Source organism: Echinops telfairi, unplaced genomic scaffold, assembly GCF_000313985.2.
Source record: "Echinops telfairi isolate 266 unplaced genomic scaffold, ASM31398v2 ScPeMD7_7400;HRSCAF=8409, whole genome shotgun sequence".
NCBI lineage: Eukaryota > Metazoa > Chordata > Mammalia > Afrosoricida > Tenrecidae > Echinops > Echinops telfairi.
Window position 1 is genome coordinate 34,818,732 of NW_022111300.1, and position 18,655 is coordinate 34,837,386.

Genomic DNA, 18,655 nt, shown 5'->3' on the forward strand with positions numbered 1-18,655 from the left:
GAGAGAGAGAGAGAGAGAGAGAGAGAGAGAAGATTTATAGCCTTGGAAACCCTGTATTAGGTTGTTCTGAGTTGTAACCAATTTGATGACAGTGGGTTTGATGTGGGTTTTATCATCAAAGAAGGTTAAGACTTGAAGAAGATGTTTTCCAGTCCCATCTTCTCTCCCACCTATAGGGCCACCTTGGGCAACTTCTAGTCAACTTTTCAAAGCCTATCTCTAAACATGTTATCAGCGTGGTCCATTCCTATTTGGAAACAGGCTTTGAACGATGGCCATTTCTCCTGCTTTAACCTCAGAAAGAAAGGGTACCAACACCGTCACCGTGGCTCCGAACCTTGCTGGAAGCCTGAGAACACTTACAACAGCATCATGCCTGCTGGCACACAACATGTACCATGGAATCAAGTTCCACCTCTTCACCTGGCATTCCATTTCTTTGGCAAGGTCTAGGCAGAGTTGAGGAAGTACGTCTTACCGGTATTCTGCTCCCCAGCCTTTCACAAAGCTCATTCTTATGGTACACATTCTAGTGAGCTGGTACACCGCTTCAAATCCCTGATTAACAGACTGAGCCAGAAGAGCAGCAAACTCCTGGTTGTTGAAGATCTTGAGATTACAACCTATGAATTAAAGTACAGAAGTAAATAAAGGAAAAGAAACGTAAAAAACCCTACCATTGTACAATAATTTGCAAAGGGCTACAGATATTAGAAAGAGCATGCAAGTCATCGGATGATCCCTAAAATCATCAGCAACTAGAGAAGGTGAGCAAGTTGGCGCAACAGGTTAAGTCATTAGCACTGACGTGTCCGTACCTGGTGGGATCTTACACACGGTGGCAGGGTGCCAGCTGTACCTCTGGTTGCAATTGGGGCTCTGCACAAAGATCGCACTGTCACTCAGGCACTCAGCAAAAACCTCCCCACCTATGTAATACAGGCGCACTCCTCTTCCTAGAACAAAAGACACAGGGATCAGTCTTTTTACCATGCCCTTTCAGCGGGATTTTGGAAGAGTCTCTGGGGGAACTAAAACCATAGATGGCGTTTCCAAAATTCCACAGTCAAAATACGTCCTCAACATGTTTCCTTCTATATGCTGCCAAGGAACTTTTAAAAATATATATATAATTTGTAAAAACAGGTGCTTATCCTAAGTATCTAAACAATACAGGAAAGGATGAAGACAGTACAATTTTTTAAAATCCAGAAATCCCCCACCCAGACATACCTGTCATGAATCTATTTCATACCCACCTGACTACATATTCATTTAGATCTAAAGAAGTAATAGAATTTCACATAGTATATTAAAAATTATGTTTAAGTCAAAGTAACCAAATCAAACTTAAAGAATTATTGTTCAGATGAATGTGCCTCCATTACAAAAAATATTATTTCCATAAAGATACTAAAAACTCACTGCCACCGAGCTGGTTCCGGCTCACGACAACCTTCTGGGACAGGGTAGAACTGTTCCTGTGGGTTTTCGAGCCTGTCACTCTTGACAAGAGTAGAAAGTCTCCTCTTTTTCCCAGAGTGGCTGGTAGTTTTTGAACTCCTGACCTTCCAGTAAGCAAGTCATCCAACACACAACCACTGTACCACTAGGCTCCTCGCTACAGTAAAAAAAAAAAAAAAGATGCTCAGACACTAAGAGGCTAGAATCATTGCCCCTTTTGAAAGCTTATCATGACGGCAAACAAAGCCCTAGACAAGAAAAGCCTGTGTGTGGAAGATTGTAATATGCTTTGGGATTCTGACAGATGAAGCACATTAAAAAGGGGGTAGGGGGTGTGCTCAGACAAGAGTGGGAGATGAATTTTAAGAAACCAACTGCAAGAGGCAGTCCAAGAGGATGTGTGTGGTCCTCCCGCTTCCTGGAATGTGCACATGTCCTCTGATACTCATTCCAACACCACTGCTACGGGATCGTGCAGACGTAAGCAAGGTCCCCATCAAGTGACCTTAGTTAGGAAAGGGGGATTCTCTTTAAAGCGCCCGACTGAGTCAGGAGACCCTCCAAAAGGGGCGGGCAGATCCTTGTGGATGTGATTCAAGGCAAGAGTGCGAGGATTCAAGGACGGAGAGCATCTCGGGTGCTAGCTTTGAAGATGGAGGGGCACTTGTGCCTCTAAAAGCCAATCAGGAAATGAGGAACTTGGTTCTACACAACCACCAGGAAGTGGATTTTCTGTCACAACTACATGAGCTTGGAGGAGTCCCCGTGCTCCAGAGGGGGCACATTCCAGCTGACACTTGGATTTCATCCTTGGGAGAGAGTCTGAAGAGAAAGCCCGGGCAGCCCAGACCTGCACTCCCAACCCATGCACAGACTGCGAGAGAATAAGGCTGTGTGGTTTCAGCCTGCTAGGTTTTGGGCCATTTGTTACACCAATCACAGAGGGAAATAACCTGATAAAACAACCAACAAGCCAGGCTTAACAGATAAATACAGAATCTGCTGACCATATTAAGCCACAGGTTTTACAAGACTATGGAAGATTTCCGAAACATTAATCAGGTACTTGGGCATCAAGTCTACAAACTAGAAGTCAAAAGTGAAAACACAGGGACCACAGGTTTCATAGTGAGAAGGGACAGCACAAAGACACTCCCCGTCCCCCACATTGCCAACAGAGCCCCAAGTTAAAGCACGGAGGAGGGAAGGGAAGGCTGGCTCAAGGCTGCCACTGGCTGCAAAGACCTTGCTGGGTTGCTCAAACGCGGTTTTCCAAATCGTACACATCAAGCAAAATGCGGGAGCTCCGAGCTCATGCAGCCAAGGGACCTGGCCCACTCCCTGGCACTCTGCAGGGCCACAGCTAGGCCATGCCCAGGAAACTGCCACCCCAGCATAAAAGCCCCTTCAAAGCACGGTCAGTAGGATTTCTCATGTGCGGTGATGGCTAATTAAGGGAACAAAAGCACACTTCTGTTAAGAAGCTTCTGAGAACGCGGATGTGGAGGTTTCCTACAGGAATTTGTCACAAGATATAAAACTCTACTTTTAACAATTCACTTCAAAAATCAAAATAAGCCTATCGTACGTTGACATACACAGTGTGCTTATGAAAAACAAATGTATTTTCCACACACAAAATAGACATAAGTAAAACTGAGAAGGAAGATAATGTTTCCCACTTTGGGAAATTTCTTCAGTCACTGTCTGTCTGGCTTCATGGTGGAGGGCTGGGTTCTCTGTATCAGCTTCTCCATACAGTCTCTTGCAAACCCCTATATCAGGTGGCCTCAAGAAATACCTCACTTTCCACTCAAGAAAGTCCAAGTGAAAAGATGCACAAATGCACACATCTTGGTATCGTTCGGAAAACAGTGCTGACCGAGCCGAGGGAACACAAATGCCGCAGGGACTCCCAGAGCAGGCCCCGCCCAACCCCCATCATTTGATTTTTGAGATCACTTTGATGATCTTTTAAATGATGTTATATAGTAATTCTTCTCCTGTTAGGCAACTTACCTCAGATTAAAGTTAGAGTTGATTGACAAGGATTAGTTAACTAAAGAGGGGGTGGGAGTGATCGGTAACAACCCAGGTGACAGAAAACAAAGCAAAAAAAGTTTTCTTACTTTGTTTGTATGTTTACTCCCAAATTGGCACAAGGCAATTCTGTGACCAGTAAAGGACCTTCCATACTGAAGGATAGGTTGAAGGTGCGGATTTAAGGACTTAGGGGCGCCAGGATCTACTAAGAGCAGTGAAGCCTGGGCACTTCACTGGATCGCGAAAATTCAGCTGACAGGGAGAGAAGACGGGATTGATTGCCTGCAGAACATCTCTGGCTGGGGCAACACCTCAACATGCCCACACACATCTGAGTGCATGGCACTAGGCTCAAAAGTGCAGACAGGATCATCTGGGGAAATGGCTAGCAGAAACACACAGCAGCCCACCAATGTTTGACTCACACAAGGGAAAGGGAACGTACCTATATGCCTTCTTGTCATTTCTACGGTAGCATTTCGGTTGACGTTGGAGAGTAACCCTAAGCAGAACCTCTCCGAGTTGGAAGGGTCTGTAAAGCCATCTACAGTGAGTGAGGGCTGTGAGGCATGGAAGGTCTCTCCAACCCTCTGGTTTAACTCATAATACGCTATGGAACACCAAAATGCAGGCTCTGAGTAAGTAACTGGTTGCAAATCTGAAAATAAGACAGAAAAGCATTTAAAAAAAAAAGTTGTGTGAACAACTCAAGCCAAGAACAGAGAAAATATTGTCACGTGCTCTGTGCCCGTCTAAAGGACAACAGCACAGGAAGTGCACTTAACATCTGCATCACGGACTCGTGTTCACAGGTCACACCACAGCTTCAGCGCTTCAAATTTCCCCATCTCAGCATGTCATCCAATCATCAAACATCTTTTCTAGACTTTACAACAGACCACTTGCTCGGCCTGTAGGTATAGTCCAGAACCTGTTCAAATATCAAATCACCGTAGGCAACGTGAACCAATGGGCTACTTCGCCTAACGTTATGAATTTCTAAATCACAGGATACAGCTATTTTGGAAAAAATAAATTGGAATCCGGCTGGGACAAAGAATAGAGTGAGAGAAATGAGTCAAAAACCACAAAAATAAAAAAATTCTGTATTAGAATAAGAGGATACAAAATATGACACATTTGTAACATTTGTCTATTTTAACAGGAGATTCTAGGTGTTACCCCAATTCAGAAAATAGAAAGCCCTCACATACTTTAAGAATCAGAAAACAGCACAACAAGGAGAGTTTTTGCAGGTGGAAATAAAAAATGGGAACAGTTTACATACATCATGGGAAAACTATGATGACGTTTATGTAATTTCTGTAATTACAGAATAAAATACATTGTAGAGAATGTCATAAAGAAAGAAAATCGACAAGCTTGTAAAAGAAATTCCAGACATTTCAATCTCAAAGGACTTGTGAAATAACTAAAGTAAAATGAGGGACAAGAATAAAGTACAAAAATGAACATAGGCACACAGAAATGTATACAAAAAACGTACATATACATAATAATCAAAGTATAGGTCCCTTAATATAAACATCTGCTCGTGTGTTATATCTTTATATTTGCATATTTTATATTTACAGTTATACATATACCTCTTACATTAAGAATTGTTACAAAAACATACCATAAAATGAATACACCTGTGTCAATATAGAGCAAATTAGGACAAAAATTTTCCACTGATAAAGAATGTGATTTTCAAAAGCTTAAAAAAATATTCACTGGTTTCTTGCTCTCCTACATGCCAGTAGAAGTTTCAGTAGCACCGACATTTATTAGTATCTTTGGGAAAAACAATAATTTAAGCCATGTGAGCCATTATCTCACTATTCATTGGAAGTCTTCTCTCGTGTATTTGAAAATAACCGCCAGGGGGAATCTTTCATGACGTAAAGGACGCAGTGGTACAAACAGTCACAGAAATAGCGTGTGTGCGCAACTTACCCAAGCTATGATTGACGGGGGACAGAGCCGAGGGAGACAGCTCCGCTGGAGAGCCTGGAACAAAAGGGTTAGATTTCATGATCAAGGTTGCCGTAGCTCCAGAAAGTCTGACCACATAATGAAGTTGGTGGTGCTTCATTATAACTGATGATCCTTAGTTGACACGGTAGAAAACAGATCATCTAAAATCCAGAGAATTCCAGTGTATTTTAATTTTGGAGGCTTCGGTAACTGAAAGGTGTGGAAGGGCCTAGAGAGCCCAGCCTTCTGCACCCCTTCCGCCACCACACCATGTGCATCCTGTATGTTTCTTGCTTACTTTGTAACTGCAGCGTGTGACAGTCTGGACTCCACCTTCCAGTTGTCTGCCCCAAGAAACAATCCTGGACAGACAAACTGCCAGTTCCACCAACTTTCAAGCATGTGTGCAGGATAAACTACTAAAAGAGGACCTGCCAGATCAAAAGGTTTGTGCACCTGCAATTTTGGTAGATTTTGCGAGTCACCCACAAGGGTGGTACCAGTTTATACTCCCTCGGGAACGTGAGTGGTACAGGGATGCTCACAGCATTATTGCATGCAGGCGAAATCAGGATCTCTTAATAAATGGGGTTTTAATGATATGAAAGGTCAAAATATATCTGAAGCAGCAGGTGAATCAAGGGATGGGATGCAAACGACAAAGTGCAAATGCACCAGCTTCTCCTAGGGAGAGTGGTGAAGCTCTCTGCTCTCATAAGGATGGAAAACTGTAGAAATATCAGGGAGGAGTTTTACAATGTCCTACAGGATCGCTGTGAGCTATCATCGACTTAAAGAGCAAAGCATCTCTGTGAATCGTCTGCTCTTTTGTAGGAGGCTCTTTATGCATTAGAGTTACTAGCCCTTTCCTGGGACAGTTGCGAACATTTGATCATCTGTCTTAAGACTGCTTAGTCATAATTCGAATCATGTACCATTATTAAATATAAATGTTGACTGTCTACATGATAAATGTTGACTGTTGAGACAGCTCGAGCTTTTGCAAAAAGTTTCTAAAAAATTATATTTTCTTAAACAGTGACCTATTCTGTCCAGTTTGGGATAAATAGGCTAGTCCAATCAAGAAAATAGGGCAGAAATAGCATAAACAAATAAACCAAGGAAAAAGAGGAAACAATCAGACCATGAAGACACACACCATTATGACCATGAGCTAAAATAAAAAGCAACCAAGGTCGAATGGCAGTGACCAAAAAAACAGATAAATCAGAAGGCGAACAGGCGAGAATTATTCTTTTAGAAGGCACAACAGTCTTTCACTGTACGGGTAAGTTCTTTACGGTGCTTGTTTATTTTTGCTCCTAAGTTTGACAAATCTGTTGGCAAGTCACAACAGGTACAATTAAGAAAGGTCAAAATATATTTAGAACAATGAACTAAAACTCTGTTTCCTGAAGTAGATATAAAATAAACAAAGCCACTATTCAAAATGGAGGCAGTTGTCCAACTATTCCTATCTTTTAATTAGAGTTATTCATATTTCAAAACAGTTGTCTATTAAATACTTATCAGAAATGACCAGAAAGTCGGCGGGGGTGGGGGGGTGTCCTAGTTGGTACAGACTTGTCAAAAATTGGTTGAATATGGTAAAAAATTAAACTGTAGATTATTTTAAAAATAAAAGTTCATCATGATCATACATAAAATAATTACACTATTAGGTAACAAAAGCTTTTAGAAAACATTTTCTTTAATTCAGGGGCCAAGAAATTTATAATCTATTAATTATTCATATATAAATGGTGCTATTGAAGTCTGGCAGCCATGAGACTTCCAGTTATGAGACGTAATAACATCCTCGCTCTTAACTCCTGTTTGGGTCAGCGGTTTCTGTTACTAGCAGCTAAAACACGGAGAATAAATGTGTCCTTCGTGAATGTATCTGTGGACACAGTTCATATACATTCATAGGACAAGTTTTCCAACGATGAAATGTTATAGCAAAAAGAATGTGTGAAATTCTTTTATGTGCCACCGTGCCTTCCCAAAGTGTTTCATCCCCTCCACAACCTGCAAGCTAGTGGCCCCTGTCCCCTCACTGTGCACATTCTCAATGTGGCTGACACTTGTGACCGTGCTGTGCTCATTGTAAGCCGTGCGTGCTACTCCTCTTTCCATCTTTCTACTGCCATTCGTGTCTTCTTCCTCCTGACTTACTGGAAGAAGTTTTAAATACAGAAATCAGAAGTACATCATTCATTTCCAAGTGTTTCTCACGGGTTCTTGGTCTGTTGGGGTCTATCTTTGCAGGTAACATTTTAAATATTATTTATTACAATGTATCGGTTTTTCCTCCTACATCTTTGTTGTATATATTTCTTACTAAAAAAAAAAACCTTAGTGTCGTATCTTAGAAGTTGTAGGGTTTCATATTTACATTAAGTGTGTACTTCAAATGGAAATGAGGTAAGAGTTAAAAGTAAGTTTACTAAGAAAATTAATAAAGAAATAGATATTGCCCTCTACGTTCTAGCACACTAACCCAACAAAAAACACAATTCAAACTAAAAATAAGAATAACTTTGAAAACGTGCACAGAGTAAAGGGCTAAAGACCCGAAGTCATATACAACTGTCTCCCTTGCTTTCACTAGTAATACTCCAGAGGACTAAAAGCACTGTTCCCAAAATGGCTTTAGCTATATGCTTTACAATATCTAATGTACAGTATCTAAGGTACAGACCAATCGTTTTCACAGACCTTCCAGAAAACTGAGAATCAGGCTGGGTTCTGCCTTCCGTTTCAACCCTATGCAATCGCCTGCCCAAGAAATCAATCTCCATTTCCAACTGCCATCCGAAAGCAGCCAGGGGCCATCTAGAGCAGTAGCAAGAAAGGCTACGCAGAGCCCGATGCTAGGCGTGAATCCTTCTGTCACTTTCTACTTATTTTTCTGTGACACAAATTGCATTGCAAGGTTTTGTTAGATAAATGGGCAACCCTCTCAAAGCAAAACGATAATTACTACTAAGTGATAAAATTACATGTAGTGCTTACATTTTTTCCCCTCACCCAACTCTTCTAATTCTTACAATGAACATCCATTTCTTGTGTACTTCAAAATTTTACCTGTACAATACTCTTCAATTTTTTATTTGGCTTAGAAGAGTGGCAAAAATATGAGGCTATGAGAAAATAGGATATAACATTACATGCAACGTGTCTATAAAGGAATCTGCAAAAAGAGTGGAAGACGCATGTATGGCAATTGAAGTTTAAAAACATACAATTTATGATCGTTTTTCTTATTTCTTTATGCTGTATACAATTCCATATTTTCTGTGAGCACAAATTTTATTCTACATGAGAAGGAAGAGTTTCTTTTCTGGTTTTTCAAAACAGAACTCTTAATGTATGGTTAGAAAATAGACTGGTAAAGCCCTTACTATCAGAATACAAAATAAAACCACAACAACCAACCTAATGTTTTGAAAAAGTTTATCCGAGAGCTGTGGGTACAAATCATTACAAATTTACTAATTTACCCAGAGGGATGAACTCTGGGTCAGCAGAGAGTCATACTGGTCTCCCTGGGAGCATGTGCTACTCAAACGGCAAATGTATTGCCATTAAGTTGATTCTGCCCCTATAGGTCAGGGGGAACCTGCTCCACAGAATTTCCAAGACTGCAAATCCTTACAGGAGCAGACAGACTCATCTTTCTCCTGAGGAAAGTGTGGTGGGCTCAAACCACTGACCTTGTGGTCCACAGCCCAATGGTTAACACACTGTACCACCAGGGGCTCAGTGTGCCAAGCCAGGGCACATACAAGCTAAGGAGAGGAGTTGCCACAGGAGAAACAACTGACATGGTCGGGGCTGGGGGCATACTGGCAATGAGGCTCTGAGAAGCCCCCATCAGAAAGCTTCACCAGCCAACTCTGATCTACAGGTCTGCAGCTGCACGCATGGCAGCATCAATGAGTTTGGGGCCGGTCTGAAGAGTCGCGAGGTACCTTGCTATCTCACAAGACTCATAGCTATACCTTCCAGAAAGATGAAGTGATCTGACAGAACTAAAGCAATGAGTCACCACCTATCCACTCAGGTCCACACTCCTCACGACCTCACAGACTGGACCTCAACCAACTTGGCAGCCAGGGTCCTTCTCAGGGAAAAGATCACCCTCTCCTGTATTTCACACACAACGTCTGGTGTCCAATGACAAAGTAGGGAAACTGACTCACCATCAAGAAAACAAATAATCAGTGGAAGCAGATCTACATATGAACCAGGCACCAGAATTAGCAAGTAAAGACGGTTAAATGGAGATTGCCAAACAGAAATACAGAAAAATCTGAAATGAAGAACTCATTAAAAGGGGCTTCACAGCAAACCAAAAGTTACACCTACATATGTACTTTGTTCTCAATAAAGGAGAAAAAGGCATTTTAATGGAGAAAGGACAATCCTGTCAACAAATGGTGAAAGATATTTATGAAAGACATCTGTAATTTAGAACTCATCAACAAGTTCAAGGAGCAGTGAAAAGCTGGTGCACATCCCTTAGTTTAAAACTATTACGAAAACATGTCTTTGGGCTAATTATGGTCTTTGAGCCAAAAGAAACATCTATTACTAGAATAACTAAGACCTTAAATTGAAATATACTTAAATAGAAATAGTCATTCTGTGTTCTCAATTCTTCATTTACTCTAAAGAGAAAGCTCTAACCATTATCCCACAGAATAGCATTTGCTATTGTTTTTCAATTAGAACATGCAGTAATCACAATGGCTAATGGGCTTTATGGATGAGTGATTAGGAGATAAGAGATCAAGACAGAAGATTAAGGTTTTGTGGTTTCTGTTTGAATGTTTCTCTACAATGAACTGGAATGGTAAAGCAAGACATGTCTAATTACTAAGGAGTCAGAATATTTTACCTGTGTCCATACTTTGGTTCAACTGTTGGTCACTTGTTTCTCCATCTTCACTAATATACCCAGGAGGTGGTGTTTCTACAAAGTTTAAAACAAGAAAAGTAAAATTAATCTCACCATTTTTCTCCCAAAGACAGAATCCTCTAAACATCCCAATAAAAAATAAGGACATTATACATTGTTATATATTTTTAAGTCTTGTACACTTAAGAGCTTCGGATTCTGGTGGTCTAATCGGCATCTTACAGGCCAAGCCTTAAGACCTCCTTACAATACAATCAAACTCTCTGAGCATACCTTCCTAAAATCGTTCACATTCACTGGCTAATTCCCAGATGTACGTTTTCTGGGGTAAGAGCCAAAGTACAGCTTCAAAGACGCCTCAGTTCTGAATCAGTACACTTCAAAGCATCAGGGCCTCCAATGCTTCCTTACACTGATGGACTTCGCCGTGGGTACTTAGATGATTAAAGGACACACAACACACACGTGGTTTCAGATTATGAGAATGATACATGCAACAGGCTACACTATGTTTACAAGGCAAAGGAAGGTAAAATGGTTCAGGACTAGTTTAGCCTGCATCTCCTAACTATATTTTTCCTATGAATTTCTAAAGTTCTTCCTCAAAACCACATATCACTGGTTTTGCTTCTCTATAGCCCAGCATTAAAAAAGGGGCCCTATTTAACTCAACCTGTTTTCAAGGTTCATACATGTTCTGGTGTGTACAGTACGTAATTTCTCTATCTGGCCGAGTACCAGCCCATTCTGTTTATGCATTCATCTGCTACTGGACCACTGGGCTGCTTCCATTAGTCTACTACGAATGCCGCGCCATGAACGCGGGGGCACTCGTTCCTGCTACAGTCCTTGCTTTCGCATCTTTGGGGCATACATCTAGGAAAATTGCTGGATGATGTTCATTCTATGTTTAACTTTCGGAGGAACTGTCCACTCCTTCAGAAGGCGTCCTGGGGATGTTGTGGGTTATGCATGCACTGACTGGGCTGCTAACCACACCCTCCCAGCATCCCTAGGGGAGAACAGGTTATCGTCTTGCAGACCCCCAGGCGTGGTTGTACTCTGCCTCTAGGGTTGCCATGAGCCAGAAGCAACTCAATGGCAACGAGTTTAGTTTGGTTTGGGGGCAACTATTTTTTTCCACAGTGGCTGTACCATTTTAAGTACTAAAGCTTTCAATACTGAAAATCTGTGCATAAACTACTTTCACATAGTTAAACAATAAAGCACACAGAAATAAGAATTGTAATGCATATCCCCGAGCACGGTTTTTAAGGCTAACATTAATACAATTAAATAGAACCAGGTTATCCTAATGTCCTTCTTTAGCTTTTCTCTATTATTATTTATTTATAAAACAAAACAATACTATTAACATTTTGGAGAAAACGTTAACATTTCTTCTGAAATGAAAGACGACAGACCCTGAAGTCTCGTTGTCTAGTCAGCGTGCACAACTACGCTGACACATTATAAACTGTTTAACCTGTTAGCTCTGGTGGGTTATGAACTTTATTACATAAAAACCGGAAGTTTTCATAGCTGCGTTATGTATAGTATGTCAAAACCTTCTGTCCATCATTGTGATTAGCTAAATTGTCCAGAAAAGCAAATAGGTATAATCAACTTTTGAAATTTCATTTTATAAAATACTCAAACCTACACACATAAAGGATTAAAGAAAGAAAAATCCTGCACAAACATTTCCACAAGTACACACCATTAAACATTCGATTGACAACCTTCCAAATAATTACTGGGCATGCCTTACAAGCCTGTACACTTACACTTGTAAGTATACCGTATGCTGTCACAGTATAATATGAATTCCCACCTTGTCTGGGGTAAATCTGCACAAGACCTCTTTAACGTGTTGAGCAACAAGGATGTCACCTTGAGGATTCAGTCGCACCAGACTCAAGCAAGCATGGCACTTTCAGCTGCGTCACATGCATGTGAAAGCTGGGTTTTGAATAAGGGAGGCCACAAAAGAATCGATGCGTTTCCATCCTGATGCTGCTGGAAACACTGAGAGTCCCATGGACTGCCCAAAGAACACACACTCCCATCTTGGAAGAAGTACAGCCAGACTGCTCCTTGCACGTGACACGGGTAAGACTCTGTCTCACGAATCCTGCACATGTGGTCAAGCGGGACCAGTGCCGGGAGAAGCACGTCGTGTTTATTAAAGCGGAGGGGCAGCAAGAAGAGGGAGCCCCGCAAGGAAATGGACTGACACGGTGTCTGCAACCATGGGTTCACGTAGAACAGTAACTGTGAGGATGGTGCAGGAACAGGTGGTGTTTCACTCTGTTGTACATATGGTTGCTCTGAGTCGGAATGACTCTTCAGCACCCAGTAACAACAATAAAACGCCCACTTCAAAGATACCCACATGCCCGCTCCCCACACTGCACACACACGTAACTCACTGGGGGAAGGCCAACAGCTTCTACCTCAGAAATGCTTTCCTTGGTCTGCAGTCCTGCTTCCTGCCTCCCACACCTTTCCTCTTAACTTCTCAAAGGGCAGCCTCGTTGGGCATAAAATTATCATCTGAGAAATGCACATTAAATCGACCAGAAACCACAGATTATCTGTCACATTAGCTACTTTAAAAATTATATATCTTCTTTTCCAGTTTGTAAAATCATCTTCCGTAAGCAAAACATTATTTCTACAAGGGAACATATGAAAAGAAATAATAGTTCTTAAGCACTTAAAAATCTTAGTTTCTTACATATTTTCTGATGCATTTTAAAAACCTGAATGGGAGAGGAAACATTGACAATAACAAAAAATACAACTTATACTTGAATCTTTGTCCTACTACTCTTACCCCCCCCTTAGTTTCTATTAGGAAAAAAACAGCAAAAAGAGAGCCACACAAAGAAAATATTGGTTGGTTCTTCTAAAAATAGTGAAAACTAAATGGGCAGCTACTAAATCATGGAATACTAACTGGATCACACAATGCTGGAGTTTGAGGCGGTATCTCAGAACCAGCTAGTCAAAATAATCATTTTTCTTATCAGTAATTACTGGCGCCCAGATGTAACAGAAGTAGAAAAAGAGGTCTCCTGCTCTTCAGTTCAATGTTTCAGTGCGGTTACACCTAAAGAACTACAACACTGCATTCGATTCTCCTGTGGAAACACTACTTTTCCCTGAAACAGAAGCAAACCATCCGAGAGAGGCAGCCATTGGTCCACCTGATGTGACCTGTGCTTCAGCAACCCTTTCCCTGTACCACAAGCTTGGCTTACATGCTGTATGTCTTTCAGCATCGACACCTAAGACAAACTCACTTAGGTATTTTCTTTTCTGCTCTTCACAGCAGCTTGATTAAAGCCACCGCAAACGAAAATGAAACCACTTTCATCAGGGCAAAAAAACGGTCAAAGCACTATGCAAATTCCTTCCACAAAGCAGCAGCCAACAAGTCAGATTCTTCTCTTCTCCAGCCAGCGTTTTAGAAAAAAGCAAACCTTCAATTCACTAAGACGTGAACATTTAGGAACAACACTGGTGTCTACCCAAGCTCAGAAGGCAAACAAGTACCTGGGATGTAATTACTCTGTGGCTCAATGCCTGCTGGGAAATTAGTGTTTTCTGGAATGGAGTGGGTGTAGTCATCCAGAGGCGGGAGTTCTGTTAAGATCTCAGTGTGCCGTGGCACCAACACTGGAGGCAGAACTGAAAGAGCAAAATAAATCATAGTTAACAGCAACGAAAGGAGCAAGAGAAGTTTTCATCACAATGAAAGAAAAACCTAAAACAAAACAAAAAGGCTAATTTTTAACATCTCCGTCCCTCTGGAGTCAAGCCCTCAGTGGTCCAAACAGTGAACAAGCTAAGTGAATGGTAGGAGACTTGAGTCCACCCACTTTCTTTCAAAAAGCCCACCACCGAAACTCTCTCTGAACAAAGCGCCACCCCTCCCCGCCTCCACCCCACTCACCAGGGTCACCCTGGGTCAGAAGCAAGCGGGCAGCAATGACTTTGAGTCTACTTGTTAATGTTATGCTAGTACTAGGAGATGGGCACATGCATTTCAGATTTTTCAGGACAATGTATACCTGGCAATATTATATTACCATAAAAGTTCCTAAGCCTATCCACCTTGGGAAAAGTTGAAGAAATTAAAGACTTGCCTGAATTTGTAAAAACCAGGTATATATACATTAAAACCGTGTTTAAGCAAACCGTATCTTGCTGTCCACTCTACTAAACTGCTTATAAACCAATGACATCATTCAAGTGCTTCTAAAAGCATCCAGAGGGCAGAGGCTCAGAGACAGCTCCAGCATGGACACAGCACAGGGGGCTGTCAGTTCAGTTCCAGATGACAGATCTGTAGCATCAGTATTTCCTGGATACATATCTTGTAAGTAGTGTGAATAGAAACATCTTCTAAGTTTTTCTATTAAAAAAATCCATCTAAATAAAAATGTGTTAATTACCACCAATTAATGTACTGAATTGAAGCTGCCTTGTTTGAATTTTACAGTGAAATTTCTATACATCATGAGAGTACTCAAGATACACTTAAACCTAAACTACAATGTCCCTACCTGGTGTCTCAACTCTTTGATAGTGGTAAGGGTTCACACACACTTCATCCTTTTTAAGATGAAAAGCATATTCGCAGTTTTCGATTGCTTTGAGTTCGTGATGGCTGTGAAGATCCGGCCAGCGCCATAAGCGGCAGTAGATGACATGTGGCAATCCTTTTCGATGAGACACCTGAAGGCGACCATCGAGAGACCTAGAGGGGCAAAGAGGGAGAGAGAAAAGGGAGCTGTAACAACCATGCGTGTAGCCCAATGGGTTACACATCATACACGAAGAGCCGAAGGGAAGGAGTGACAGACATTCAGTTAGTCTGAGGGAAAATAAAGGGGGACGTGTACTGTTTAATGGGTCTCAGCTAAAAACAAGCAGCCGAGCTCGCAGAAGCTTCTGTCAATATGCTAGGTAGGGGACTCAATGTCAATGAATGGCTAACCACTGGGGAAAAAAGCTGGTTTGGAGAAGAGTATGCAGCTAAGACTTGAAAAACGATTTTGGTAACTTCTATTTTAGTAAATCGAACTCTGACTTAGAGAAGCTTTTTAAGGGCATTAACTGCGGGTGGCTGAATTATCAAAAAAAGGAACTAATGTAAAGAATGGCAAATACCAACAATGACGTGACAACAGCTTGCTCGGTTCAAATGTAACGCACTACCCAGCTGTGACTGTTTGCAGTCCTGAGGTCTACTAATGTGGCTCACACGTAAGTGCAGATGGCAACGACTAGGATGAGATGCAATGGACAAACACAGACGTGCTCAAAAAGAGAAAAAAAGATGATGAAGGAAAAAAGGATAACGTGAAAACAAGTTAGCCTAGCATCAACTGTGACAGAAGGGGCTCAGTAGCTAACGTCATATATGTATTAGTGCACAGAGGATGAGATTTAGATAACAGCAAGAAATTTAGAGCAAACTGGATACGTTAAGTACTTCTTAAAAAGGCCAGTAAGAGGCCATAATCGAGTCTCAAACGGAGTGTACAGTTATCAAAGGTCCTGTTCTTTAGGAGAAGCAGTGATTTAAAGACTCAAAATAAGAATTTCATGGATCAAAACATCGGCTGAAACATTTTATATAATTTTAATACTGGCAAGCAGCTATTTTACATGCTATGCCATAATTTACATAAAGGAAACATCTTAGGCAGAAATGATACTAAGCAACCCACTGGAGATCCTCCAAACCCCCCCTCCCACAGGCTCCAGGGTGGGAGCGAGGGCAGAATATTCACCTGGTTTGTTCAGAGAAGCTGTAAAGGCCTGTTGTGTCCCACTGATCTAGCGTATTTGGTGTACTCAGTCCCCAAATTTCAGAGCAAGTGCTGTGCATAAATTGAAAAACAAAAAATTGATGTGAACATGGAAGCATGGTTATTCAAAATACCATGATGTAAACATGGAAAATGTACAGAATACTTCCTTCACCCAGAAAATATACACTGCTTCGCTTTTCCACAGACATTTCGTGGTGCTACTAACTATATTTTCTATATGAAGGAAGCCAATAAAATGGAACATGTGACTCTAAGTAAGTTATGATTATGTTTTTAAAATGTGAACACCAATGTTCTCTGGCTAATGAAATCAGAGCTATCATGCCCTGTCCAATTTCCTCTCCTGGAAACAAAAGCACTAACAAACACCCAGGTTGTCAGATGTAATAACAGAGTTTCACTTATTAAACCCAGCTTTTTCAGTATAAAAACCCAGTTTTTTTGCTTTTAAAAAAAATCAACTTAAACTAGATATAGACGTGCAGTTAAGGTTTTTGGTTTATTTGGGCAAGTTACTTACATACATAATTTTATCAGAAAGTCATCATTATTGTTCATCAGAAAAAGGACAACAAGTATGGTGTAATCATTATAATACAGAAAAACTATTTAAAGGTTTTAAAAATTGCGGATTAAACAAAATATGTAAAAGTAGTTAATTTCCTAAAATAAAACTTACAATGTGAGAATAGATACATTTATAATCAGTAACAACTGAAAAACCAAGACCAAAAGACCTCAACATTTTTCTTCCACATTTCTTTCCCAAACATGGGTAACCCTGAAAATAAGTCTCCCAACTTTTCCTGCAGTGATCCCATTTCAAAGTAACTTCTAGCCTCTGGGAGAAGGGAAGAGAAAACTTCAAGGCAACTTGCAAAGGCACTTTGGACACCCCAGATATTTCAGATCGTTTGTAATTCTTAAGAGTTAAAAAGAACAATCATGTATAATTGGTCAAGGATTCACAAGGGTGGGAGGGTAGGGGAAAAAGAGCAGATACCAAGGGCTTAAGTAGAAAGAAAATGTTTTGGAAATGTTGATGGAAACATATGCACGTGTGTTTAATACAACTGAATGATGGATCGTTGTAAGATTTATTAGAGACCCCCAATAAAATGATTAATAATAAATAAATAAATGTACATATTCATGGACACTCCCCCAAATGTTAAAAGATAATTTCTCTGAAACTCAGTTACATTTCTCATATATTACCAGAATTTCAAAGAGGGAGGGGACATTTTTTAAAAGTCTGAAAATGAAAGCAACAACCAATTAAATGCCAAATGCATAAACTGCTCGCGATCTGACTGAACCAAGCTTTCAAACAAGGAGGGAAAGTGCAGGCAGGTGAGAGGGATGAGCCCTGGCAGTGCAGTGGACTAAGCACCCGGCTGCTGCCCAGGAGGTCGGCAGACAGAGCCTACCAGCTGCGGGCGAAGATAAAGCCGTCTGCTCTCTCAGAAGCCCAGCCAACACTTCCATTCTTCCGAGGGGTCACCGTGAGTCAGAATAGACTTGCCGGCCTTGCTTTTGCTTTAGGAACAGTTGCTTATAATACTAATGAGTTTTTAAAGGCCTGTTTAGAAACCTTCTAGCACGTCCTTGAGATATTTTTATAAACCAGTTTTTAAGCTACAGTTCATCTTTCACTTACCATACCACAAAAGTCAGAAAGAGCCAAGAAACTAGAAGATAACGAAGACCTTTTCTTTATTTTCATGACATAAAATGTTTTTATTTCAAAATGTTTATCAATTATCTATGAGAAACAGCACGTTATTTACATCTTAGGGCTAAGTTAAACCTAATGTTTTAACAAAACTCTCTATCAAGAGGCTATTTATTCTGCTTTTAAGACAAGAGTAAGAACATTTCACTCAAGAAACTCTGGGACTAACAAGAGAACCAGAATACGTGAGGTCATAAGGAGCACATGCTGTCTCTTATTCAAACCTTGGAAGGAATCAGAAAAGAGTAAGTGGTGACTGAGAACATATTCTAACATATTCAACCACTGTCCTACTGCTGCCATTAATTTCATGTGTGTAAGCCTCACTTCTCTCATTTATGAATACTTCCTGCATAAAACTGTAATACTGAATGTAAATCCATCAAACACTCATGCTAAAGGACAGAGATTTGTCAGAATGAATACAGAATGAGAAATGTCTACCAAATACTACTTCACTATAAAAGGGGAGATAACTTCTGAAATAAGACTTCAAAAATAAAAATATTAATCAGCTATATTCACCTGAAGAAAAAAAATTAAAAAAAAAAAAAAAAATCACAAGATAATCCTGTATGTACCTACAAACAGTTTTAAAATACCTGACAGACTTAAGTGGACTATGAACAATTCAGAAATCAGAGTAATCTCAGTAAC

At 40.6% G+C, this 18,655-nt stretch overlaps 1 protein-coding gene across 2 annotated transcripts in view; it reads right to left on the reverse strand.

The window, feature by feature from the left end:
- SMAD2 (SMAD family member 2) overlaps positions 1–18,655 on the reverse strand; it is a 50,882-nt gene that overhangs the window by 6,865 nt on the left and 25,362 nt on the right. Inside the window, exons 2-9 of one of the 2 annotated variants that reach the window (XM_004702973.2) lie at positions 16,222–16,311; positions 14,989–15,182; positions 13,976–14,110; positions 10,394–10,468; positions 5,467–5,520; positions 3,953–4,165; positions 819–956; positions 479–623 (exon numbers count right to left, since the gene is read on the reverse strand). In XM_004702973.2, coding sequence (XP_004703030.1) covers positions 479–623; positions 819–956; positions 3,953–4,165; positions 5,467–5,520; positions 10,394–10,468; positions 13,976–14,110; positions 14,989–15,182; positions 16,222–16,311 — 1,044 coding nt within the window. The remainder of the gene's footprint in view (positions 1–478; positions 624–818; positions 957–3,952; positions 4,166–5,466; positions 5,521–10,393; positions 10,469–13,975; positions 14,111–14,988; positions 15,183–16,221; positions 16,312–18,655) is intronic. The other variant, XM_004702975.3, reaches the window with a different exon arrangement.